Here is an 11,701-nt window from a genome sequence, read left to right on the forward strand (position 1 = left end):
AAAATTAATAAAAGAGTACATTAGCAAAATTAGTATTAAAATAGTTCATTAACAAAAAATATATAAAAAAAAATTGCCCCGCGGTGTACCTCGAGTCATAATCTAGTTTAATAGTATTCTATAAGTTATAGTTTAACTGTCTTTAAAACATATGTACTAAAAAAAACAGTATCATAACATAATTGTTTTATCTCCCCCATGAAATAACATAAAACAATAGTTTCAAAGTTAATTTATTGTTAATTATACCAGTTATTTTAAAAAAATATAGAAATAGAGACAATTTATAGAAGAAAAACATATTTATATTAAATTTGACACACTTTTATTTTCATGAATTTTATAAAGAATTAGTTAGACTTAGAGTGTAAGATATTTGTTTTGTGATATCGTATCAATAAATTATTTTAAAGTTGACTTCTCATATTATAAAATTATTTGTTGTTAACTATTACTTTTATATATGAAAATAAAATTAATATATATGACAACATAATTTATTTTATATAGAGTGGAGGTTGGTAATGGGGAGTCCACTAGTATGATAATTGGTCTTCTATGGGTGTTTTATTTGACTATGGAAGAGATAGAGGCATGATGGACAAGGGGATCCCAAAACAGAGTACATTGGCTGAAGCTTGGCGTACACGTAGACGCCGCCACCATAGAGTTAATCATCTTAATGATATGGAGGCTATTCTGCACACTCAATGGGTGCAACGACGTGATACGTCTGATACTCTGTTATGGCGAGGGAAGGGGGACAGTTTCAGATCAGCTTTCTCCACCCGCGACACTTGGAACCATATTCGTACGACAGCAACTACAGTCGCGTGGAATAAGGGAGTCTGGTTTACTCATGCGGTTCCTAAGTACTCCTTTTGTGTGTGGTTAGCCGTGCATGATCGGCTTTCAACAGGTGAGCGTATGATTCAATGGAGTGGGCAGACTATAGGTTCCTGTGTTTTATGCCACCTTGCTCTTGAAACTCGAACTCATCTATTTTATTCCTGCTCTTACGCTACTGAGGTATGGGCTTCTTTAGCAAAAAGAATATTTAGAACCCAGTATTCGACTGATTGGGTTGCTCTACTTGACTCCATCTCGAGTGATCAACACAGTGGTGTTGAGATTTTTCTACGCCGTAGTCTTTTCCATATAGTCGTTTATACCATTTGGCGTGAGCGAAATAGGCGGAAGCATGGTGAGGCGGCTCACACTGCACCTCAGCTCATTGGCTGGGTCGATAAGCAGATCAAGGACCAGCTAACTGCAATCGGGAAGATGGGAGATCGCCGTTATGATGAAGCATACCAACTATGGTTGGAGTCCTGACAATAGCTCTTTTGCTATAGTTCTACATTTTTAATCTTCTATCTAATTTTTAGTTTTAAAAAAACATGAAGCAAAAGCTGCACCAGTTGTAACAAAGTATATTTTCTTTTGAATATAATTTTACATTAAGTTCAAAAAAAAACATAATTTATCTTTCAAAGTAAAGTCTTACACCTTTTTTTCTTAAAATACTTCTTAGTTTTTTTTCCCAAAAAAAAACCAAATTATAAATTAATTAATTTATCTTACTTATTTAACGAATATACAAAATTTTATTAACTTTGCTGTAACTAATTGTCCTATTATTATAAAATGGTTTCATACATTTCAAAGTAAAAACTGAAACCAAATTAATTTATAATAAACTAATTTAAAAATATAAAAGATTTTCTAATATATAAAAAAACTCATATTATATTCAATAATCATATATATTGTATTAAACACATAACTCAAATTTTTATTTAATAGTAATTATACTATTTATAAATTACAGTTTGTGATTATCTTTAAAACATACTAAAAACATGATGATATCATAACATAATTGTTTTGAATACAGCCTAGATCCGCTTCTTTAACTTACAATTAAACAGTAAAAAACCTTATTTCGGCGACTTTCCTCCTCCTTCAGCCGCCCTTGAATACAGCCTAGATCCGCTTTGTTTATTGCCTCTCCGGTCACCGGTGCTCCTCGCCGTGTCTGTGAGAGGGCTCCCAAGGTTCCCTTTATGCAGCTGACTTTTTTCCGGTAGGCGATCTGACGAGATTAGGTTTCAGTGTTTGATGGCGATTTTAACGGTGGCTCCGATTTGTGGAGAATTGGCCTCGGCTTGTCTCGAATCTTCTGTGAATCTTGGCGATGACTCCCTCTGGGTGCTTTCACCCCCTTCGATTTGTTTGAGGACGGCAATCTGAGTTTGTGTGAGGCTCCTTAAGGTGTTTCTCGGCGGTTCTTCTTAAGCTCCATTAGCGATGGAGCTTCTGCTTGTCCAGTTTCAAGCAGCGGTAAGATTCTTTAGAGGCAAGTGGTGGGTAGTTGCTTGGTACTACAACCGTAGCTTCTCCGACATCCTGCGGCTCTCCTCCTGTGGTGGCGTAAGAGATTAGCGCTCTCTTCCTCTCCGTGTTTGCCTTCTGTCTTCACTCTGTTCACCTTCTCTCCCGCCCCGTGATTAGTTGTCGTTTGTTTCCCTGGCTCATTGCGTACTCTGGTATGCTTGGAGTCTCTGTCTTGTGTGTTGTTGTTTTAGGTGTGGATTTTAGTGTTGAGGCGTCAGCCACCGGTGACTCTGATCTTCCTTTTTGTTTATACCGGGGGTGTTTGGTCATCAAATGGTAGTCTTTTGTTGTGGTTTGTTGTTAGAGCTGGCTTCTCTAACTACTTGCAAGCTACTTAACATCAACTCCCAAGCCAAAGGTGTTTATCAGAAAAGGTGGACTGGTTTTCGTCCGAGTCTTGTCTTGGTCTTGTAGGATTTTGTGAGTTTCGTCTAGGATGGAAATGAGGGCTACGCTTGACAAGTAATGGGTTTGGGTCTGCCCAACGTTGCTGCCCATACCATTTTCGTGCAAATCCATGGCATGTCACACTTGTATCCTTGATGTTGCGTTTGAGTTTACTACCCCTCGTGTCACTTTTTCCCAAGCCTTAGCTCAGCCGCAGCAGATTAGTGTTTTAGTGGGAAGCCTTGAAGACTTTACTTGAAGTGTCTGTTTTTGCCCTAAGCACTTGGTGGTGTTAGTATGGCTCTTTGTGGTTAAGATGTTGCCAGGCTCTGAGCTACCGACTCCTAGAGGGACTCGCTAGAGTGAGTGAGCATTGCCTAACACATTAAGCTCGGTAATTCCGCAGCTCCTTGCTAAGCTCAGATTACAGGTGAAAGGACTACCATCTTGCTTTATGGGTGACTCGTGATCTTTATTGTTCTGTTTTCTTGTTGATTCTTTTTCTCTCACTATAAGGAGTCTTCTTATCTCGTTCCAAATCGTCTTCTTTAATGAGAATTGATGATTCGGTTCAAGAATGTTGTATGCTTCCATGTTTTTTATTCTTTTTTGGCATGGGACCATAAATTGGTTACCCTTAATTGTGTAACCTACATTTTCATTGTGAAATGAATATTTACATTCTTAGTAGGGCTGGGAATTCGGGTAACCTGTTCGGGTTCGGGTATTACCCATTCGGGTTCGGGTAAACGGGTTTAGAAAAATAGAACCCATTGGGTATTTTTAGATATATGGGTTCGGTTCGGTTTGGATACTATCGGTTTCGGATCGGTTTGGGTTACAAATTTTAGAACCCGAACTACCGGGTACCCGAAAAAAATATAATTAAATTTAAATAAATTTAGTTAAATTTTGACTTACATAACAAAATATTTTAGATATTTTGATTATTTTTGATATTTAGGTGTAAGACTAAATGAAATATTCAAAATTATAAGGGGTAATTGCATTATATTAATGATAAATATTATAAATATGTTTATATGTTCGGGTTTAATGGGTACCCAAACGGGTACCGGGTATTACCCGACCCTAACCTGAACCTACAGGTATTAGAAAATAGAACCCAATAGGGTTTTATAGGCAAACCCGTACCCAACCCGAATCCGGTTTTCGGGTTGGGTTCTGGGTTGGGTATTCGGGTACGGTTTTTATGCCCATGCCTAATTCTTAGCAAAAAAAAAAAAAACATAATTGCTTTTTCACGCTATGATATAAAAGAAATAATAATTTCAAAAATTAATTTATTGTTAATTATATTATTTATATTAAAATGATTAGAAATAGAGACAATATATAGAAAATAAAAAAATATATTAAATTTCACAGTTTTTTTTCAATGTTTTTTTATAAAACTGGTTAAACTTATATTATAAGATATTTGTTTTGTGATATCGTTTTAATAAATTATTTCAAAATTGACTGATCATATATATAAATATTTTTTTGTTAACTATTACTTTTAGACGATGACAATAAAATTAATATATAGGACAACATAAAATTATCTATCAAAATAATTAAGTAAGATCTTTTTTTTTCTAGACTACTTATCAGTTTTTATTTTCCAAAAAAGAAAAAAAATATAATTTATCTTAACTATTTAACGAAAATACCATATATAGTTGACTTTGCTATAAGTAATGGTCTTATTACTATACTAACATACTGTTTAAGTAATTTCAACAATATATTGTAATCAAAAATATTTAGTAATATATATTTTAACTTTCCTCTTTTTCATAACCTTTTTAGAAACAATATATAACATATATATTATAAATTGTAGTTGAACCGTAGTATTATGAATATTATTTTTTAGACATATATTAACAATTACATCTGTAAATTTCATATATAATTGAATAAAAATTTCATTTTTTATTTCAAGTTAATAATGCATACATAAACGACCGTGTGAGCTACTTTCTAGTTCTTAATAATAGAAACATTCAATAAAGATATGATTTGTTAGTGAAATTCTTTAACTTAAATTAAAATAAAAATAGAAAATAAAGGAAAACTAAATCGTTGTCGTAATCTCAGGAATACAGTTTCAAAGTAAAAGCCACCTTATTTTTCTCAGTTTCGTTGTTGCTATTCTAATTCTTTACCTCTCTCAAAAAGCTACAACTATTGAAATCACAACTCAGATGCTTTAAGATCATAGGAAGAATGCATGTGTAACTTATTTAGTAGGTTAGAATGATGAGGTACCGTTTGGCATTTTGGTATTTGGTTCTGGCCTTGCTTTCTGATTCATCGGCTTACTCCAATTCAGGAGAGGTTTGTGAGCTAGTGAGATTCACAATGAACATGGAAGAGAGCACAAGAGTACCTAAGCTTATTTTTCTCCAGTGGGATTCTATTAATCAGGAGGTTAGGCTATCTGCGAGAGGAGGTCATGCACATGCGTCTCCTTGTTTGAAATATTAATTATACCATATGATCGATCGAAAACTTCTTTGATCATCTTCTTCTTATATATATAGGCTGTGCAAATGCCTACAGACACTACAAGTGGTTTAGCTCAGATAGTAGAACTGTCTCTGTGACACCCTATGGGGTTATTCGGGGAAAGAGGCCTGGAGTAGCCAATGTGAAGGTCGTATCCTTTTGTGATCCTCAAAACTATGATCTGGTAATTAATTTTTGTCCCCACAATATATTTTATATGTATAGTGTCAATTATATCACTTACATTTGTTGTTGTTGTTGTTGTTTTATGATGATGTGTAGGTTGTTGTCAAAGTTTTCGGAATTCAGGACATGTGCTATGACATGGATGATATGAAGGCCAATTTAAACTCTATGTTATCGAAGCCAAGTATTTTTAAGTTCACCTTACTAGAGTACTTAATGTTCCCATTCGCGGTCCTCATTGGTAACCTCATTTATGTATTTTACCCGGTAAAGCCTCGTATTGAGCCATGCTGTTCATCTACAACTCACAACGACCAAGACTGCCGTAGAACAAAGCGGATCCGACGAACGATACTAACAACGATAATGGTGAAGAAAAAGATATATAGACGCCGGTGGTTATTTCGGCCATACATGATCTCACGTATTGTTCATTCTCCGGTTGGGTAAATGGGATTCTGTTTCACTTGTGTCGAATTAATCATGCTTTTTATTTTCTCAAATGATAATTTCGTTTGAAAAGAGTAAAAAGTCTTCATTGTATTAATGAGATATTCAGTAGAGATATTATTAGTTTTTTTTTTTTTGGTGGAAGTAGAGATATTATTAGTTAGTGAAGTTCTTTTTATTATATTAGATTAGGACCCGCCCGATGTGCGGATTTAGAGTGTTTAAAATAAAATAAATTTTAACAAAAAATATAAAATAAATATTTTTAGTAAATTAAAACTATCTATAAAAGTAAATAGATATACCAAGGTGTCCAATATAAATATCTTGTTTAAAAAGTGCGATTCTGCGGTTGAGACTATTAATCACATTTTTCTTTGAATGGCTTCACTCGTGGGAAGTTTATGATTTATCTCTAACTTCGGTCTCATCAGGGATTTTCCATGAGTCGGTGTACTCAAATTTGGATTTTGTTTTCTGGAGGGATGTCTCTTAACAGAGTGATCCTGATGAACTTTTTCAATTACCATGATTTTTATGGACAATTTCGAAGGCCATTGAAAAAAAAATTAAGGTTTAGAGATCAAGACGAATGATATAATTGCTCAGGCTTTGGACGATAAGTTAGCCTGGGAAGAGGCACTATCTTTTACGGCGGTCATATCGGCTGCATCTCCGTCCTCGAATGTCCAGGTTTCTTCACCTTGTTGTCAAATTGGTGGTTCTTGGAAAGCAACCGATGAGCATTCATGATTGGGCTGGTGGTGTTGCGTTGGTGAGGAGCGAACCTTGTTGTTGGGGGCCAAGTGTCTAAGAAGGAGCCCCCTCCCCCCCTCCATTCAGAGTTAGAAACGTTGTTGTGGGCCATGGAGCGGATACGTGCTGAGTTACTCATTATGGTGCATTCCCATGAATATTGGCATCCTTCTTCAACTTGCTCGATGAGTTTAACTCACTAGAGCTTTTTCACTATTCTCCATCTCGTGGATCCCGCATGCAACAAATTTGAAGGCGGATTGTCTTGCCCGTGCTTCACATTCTCTTATCTCTGAAGTTTCTTTTGTAAACCCCTTTCCTCTGGCTTGAGAAACTAACCGAGGAAATTCCTTTTACTTTATTGTTTGGTTGGAAAAAAAAATAGATACACTTTTAGTTAAAGAAAATAGTTGTAGATGTGTTCAAAAATATTAGAATTTAATTTAATTTAACAAAGAATATATCTTTAATTCTTTTCGTAAGTAAAAACAATGTATAAAAGTAAAGAGATAAGCTTTTAGTTATAGAAAATAGTTGTTGTTTTTTTTTGCTATAATACACTAAAGTTTATCCATTTGCATATCTACTGTCTATATTACCACTAAAAGTTTATTTGTACACACAAAAATATATTTTACTGTTAAAATATACTCTTTAGTCTTAACTACTACCAACAAATTGTCTTTATGAACACATTAAATAATCTGTTATATGTCTCTTCACTTTGACATATTTATAGTTATAAAAGCGCATACATTAATCTTACATACTCCTATCATATATAATTCAATAGGAGTCTTTTGAATAAATTATTTGATTGGTGAAAAAATATGAGACGATCTATTTTTTTTTACTTTGTGTAAAGGTGAGTATTTACGTTTTTTTAGAAACAATAACTAATTATATAATTTTCACAATCGTTTTTTATCTAATATAAAAAGTAATATTTTTCTTGTAAGTAAAAAATAATATAATTTTGAATTTTATGGTATATATATATATATATAAATTTATCTTATAATTAGATTTTAAATAAAATTAGGTTTTATTTTATCTATTTACTTTTATATAAAACCTTTTTAGATTAGGTTTAGAATTTTTACATTTTTATTTTTTAAATTTTTAATAATGAATTGACATGTGTCAACATCTGAATGATATAATTGACACTTGTCATGATCTTCTTAATGAATAATTTTTTCTGGTATATATATATATATATATATATATATTTATCTTATAATTAAATTTTAAATAAAATTAGGTTTTATTTTATCTATTTACTTTTATATAAAACCTTTTTAGATTAGGTTTAGAATTTTTACATTTTTATTTTTTAAAATTTTAATAATGAATTGATATGTTGTCAACATCTGAATGATATAATTGACTTGTGTCACGATCTTAAAATAAAATTAAGTTTTATTTTATCTATTTAGTTTTATATAAAACCTTTTTAGATTAGGTTTAGAATTTTTACATTTTTATTTTTTAAAATTTTAATAATGAATTGACATGTGTCAACATCTGAATGATATAATTGACATGTGTCACGATCTTGTTAATGAGTAATTTTGTCATCAAGATTTATATAATAATATTAGAAATAGAATATTTTTCATTACTTTAAAAAAAAAGCAAGAAAAAAAGAAATATTATTTTATCTTTAAAATATTTTAAAATAAACATAGAAACTTAATGTTAATTTCCCAAATTTCTCTGAAAATAACTCATAAATTAAAATATTATATAATAGCATATTATTTAATGTTTGTACTTTGGCGAAATTAAAATTTCACGATTTACTGTTTATGCAAATTAAAATGGAATATGATCAAATTTAAATTAGATAATTTGTATGCAACTAAGATATATCATATATTAGTTTTTAACATAAAGAGTATTAAATTTCAAATTAAAAATAAATAAAAAAGTGGTATGGTGATGTATTAAATTCTGCAGAGTTCCTTCAACTATTATATATAGGAATTCGACCTAGGTCAAGAGTTAGGCCAAATAAACCTATTCCCCTTTTTGGTTTGCATGCCGGCTTGTGCAAGAGCTGAATTAATTCAGTTTAATTCTGAACCGAGAAGATAACTCACGTACGTTGTTACTCTTTTAGTCGGATTCGTGTGATAGTCTGCGTTTGCGTTTGGAGCACTGAGAAAGCATCTTAGCAAATTATTGTCTGTATTAAGTATTAACGACGATGGAACAACAATGGTATATGTTGCTTTGTTTCGTTTATGTTTTTCTTTCTCTCTCGAATCCCTTTCTATATATGATATTATATATATAATATATCCTTGAACCCTAATAAATCCTTGACCCTAAAACACTATCATACGTTCTTTAAAAATTTTAATTTCTTTTACAGCGAAAGTGGTTGTGAATGTTTGAGGAATGGAGATGTTGTGAATGAAGAGAGAATCAGTGAGTTGCATGAAGATTTGCTTGTGCATATAATATCTTCTCTTCCGACAAAAAGTGCCATAGCCACGAGTGTTTTGTCTAGACGTTGGAGACATGTTTGGAAGACGGTGCAAAATCTCAAGTTCGATTCTACTAAGTATAACCCTACCTTTTCAGAGGATGTTTACAAAAAATTTCTGTTACATAAAGCTCCGTTTCTGGAGAGTTTGCATTTGGAAATAAGAGATAGATATCGTGATTTGGATGCATCTGCTGCTTCGAATGTTGGAATATTGCTTGGAATTGCATTTGCACGCCATGTGCGTAATCTAGTACTGGATTCTGTTGGCACTTTTTTCATTTTTCCGAGTGTTTTGTGCATTGATAATAATACACTCGAGACCTTGGAACTCAGGAACTCCGTTATTTTAGATTTTCCATCTCGGGTTTGTTTGACGTCCCTAAGAAAGCTGTACCTTTACAAAGTACAGTTTGTTGATAACGAAGACTCTTTTAGCAACCTTTTATGCGGATGTCCTAGTCTTGAAGATTTGGTACTTCATGGCGAAACTTCCCTTAGGCCTTTCACTATTGCGGTGCCATCATTACAGAGACTAACCATAGATGAAGCAAAATGCTGTGGAATTGGTCGAGGTTATGTGATTAATGCCCCTGCTTTGAAATACTTGAACATCAAGGCTTCATTGTTTTAAGTATTGTCTGATTGAGAAAGCACCAAAGCTGGAGGAGGCAAAAGTCAGTGACGTTTCTGATATATACAATGAGAACATTCTGGAATCTCTAACTTCTGCCAAACGTCTTTCCTTAGATTTATCACCCTTAAAGTAACTATTAGATTTAATATTTTCTTTGCTATTGGGCTAACATTGTTTTGTTTGTGTACTAATGTTGCCTCATGGACCGATCAAGTTTCCTAGTGATAGCATTTTCCATCAGCTAGTATATTTGGATCTGCATACAAATATAAGGGAGTGGTGGAATCTACTTTCGTTCATGCTTGATGCTTCTCCTAAGTTGCAAAACCGCAAGCTCACCGATGTGAGAAATTTCATTACTAATCATCTACCTTTTGTTGTTTTCAAAACTCCACTTTCGTGTACTTTGTTGATTAATATTATATAAATTGCATTGTTCTCAGCTAGATATGCCATCTAAAAAAACTCGGATCGGCCAAAAATGGAATCAGCCGAAATGTGTACCGGAATGTTTGTTGTTCCATCTTGAGATATTCGTGTGGATAGGACACGAATGGCAACGAAAAGATGAGAAAGAAGTGGCCACATACATCCTAAGAAACACAAGACGGTTGAAGAAGGCAACTTTCTCCACAAAACCCATCAAACCGGAAAAGTTGAAAAATTTGAGAAAGAAACGCAGGATACTCGACGAGTTGGCGAGAGTGGGCAGGGCTTCAAATTCATGTCATTTTGTGTTTGAATCCATGTAATTAATTAATGTGTTGAAATTTTATTACGGTGTGTGTGACTTAGCCATTGATAATAAAATGCTACTAGGTAATCACCCGCACTATAACCGGATAAATCGATTTAAAGAAAATTATTAAAAGTAAAATTATTATCCTAGAACCAATCTGTTTGTGTTAAACATAATATGTAACAAAGTTTTTTTATTTATTTATTCAAAACTGCATATTTTCGTATAAAAAATATGTTTCATCCGTGAAATTTTGAATTGGTAAGAGGATTTATGGTAGAGAATATATTTATAAAATATTACTATTTATTGCAACATGCTTTTTGTGTAGTTTAAAAATCATCAAACTCATATTTTCTTATGTTTTATTTTGTAATCATAACAATTTTGCATTTTCTTCTTATGTAACCATAACAACATATATACTAAATTACTCGATAGTTTAACTATTTAATTTTATTAGATGTTAGTAACAATCGGATTCTAAACTAAATTTTTTGAAGATAATCTAATTTATTGATTTTTTTTTTTGATCAGGCTATTTAAATCTTTTGAGTTAGTCGGTTTGTTAATATTTTCTATAAATGACCGGTTATTACCAAGAAACTATTATGAAAAAACTAATGAAATTCCAAAATCAACGTATTCGTGTAAGAATACATTTCACCCGTGAAATATGTGAATGTGGTAAAGAAAATATTTATAAAATGTTACAATTTGTGGCAATAAATATTTTCTGTGTTTTAAAAATTAAATTTATATTTATGGTTTATCGAATAACTATAACAATTTCGCATAATCTAATAGCCACTCATTTTAAATATATTCTATTTTTTTTTTGGGTTCTATTTTTTTGGGTACTAAATTTATTTATAATGATAAGAGTTATTGTCTCATTCCATTTTAATAGCACATAGAGGAATATACACTTAGAACATATATTCCTAGTCGGTTATCAATATTCCCATTTTTTATGAATAATGACATTAAATGTTGAAATTAATTATTTTACATACTTTAAATATATATAAATACACACATCATGATATCTCCTAATTTGTTGTCATTTTATATTTATTTATGAATATATAAAAATCTATATTTATTGGGAATCAAGTTTCTTTTAATGAGTTGGAGA

The 11,701-nt window shown here is 32.1% G+C and overlaps 3 protein-coding genes and 1 pseudogene across 4 annotated transcripts; all 4 read left to right on the forward strand.

The window, feature by feature from the left end:
* The first annotated feature begins 558 nt into the window (after nucleotides 1-558).
* LOC147942662 (uncharacterized) lies at nucleotides 559-1,335 on the forward strand. Its single transcript, XM_087456151.1, has one exon. It carries the CDS (start codon nucleotides 559-561, stop codon nucleotides 1,333-1,335), a length of 777 nt encoding a protein of 258 aa, XP_087312277.1.
* A 3,612-nt stretch (nucleotides 1,336-4,947) lies between these two features.
* On the forward strand, nucleotides 4,948-6,210 carry LOC104791130 (uncharacterized). Its single transcript, XM_010516940.3, has 3 exons — nucleotides 4,948-5,245; nucleotides 5,337-5,485; nucleotides 5,584-6,210. Exons 1-3 carry the CDS (start codon nucleotides 5,050-5,052, stop codon nucleotides 5,935-5,937), a joined length of 699 nt encoding a protein of 232 aa, XP_010515242.2. The 5' UTR covers nucleotides 4,948-5,049; the 3' UTR covers nucleotides 5,938-6,210.
* A 2,516-nt stretch (nucleotides 6,211-8,726) lies between these two features.
* On the forward strand, nucleotides 8,727-9,957 carry LOC147942663 (putative F-box/FBD/LRR-repeat protein At3g49040; annotated as a pseudogene). Its single transcript, XR_015560340.1, has 2 exons — nucleotides 8,727-8,919; nucleotides 9,074-9,957. The product of XR_015560340.1 is annotated as a putative F-box/FBD/LRR-repeat protein At3g49040 (transcript).
* Nucleotides 9,958-10,014: 57 nt separating this feature from the next.
* LOC104698985 (putative F-box/FBD/LRR-repeat protein At3g49040) lies at nucleotides 10,015-10,714 on the forward strand. The gene is made up of 2 exons (XM_087455790.1): nucleotides 10,015-10,167; nucleotides 10,268-10,714. Exons 1-2 carry the CDS (start codon nucleotides 10,015-10,017, stop codon nucleotides 10,574-10,576), a joined length of 462 nt encoding a protein of 153 aa, XP_087311916.1. The 3' UTR covers nucleotides 10,577-10,714.
* Nucleotides 10,715-11,701: the final 987 nt, after the last annotated feature.

Source organism: Camelina sativa, chromosome 6, assembly GCF_030686135.1.
Source record: "Camelina sativa cultivar CO46 ecotype springtype chromosome 6, ASM3068613v1".
In the NCBI taxonomy this organism is placed as follows: domain Eukaryota; kingdom Viridiplantae; phylum Streptophyta; class Magnoliopsida; order Brassicales; family Brassicaceae; genus Camelina; species Camelina sativa.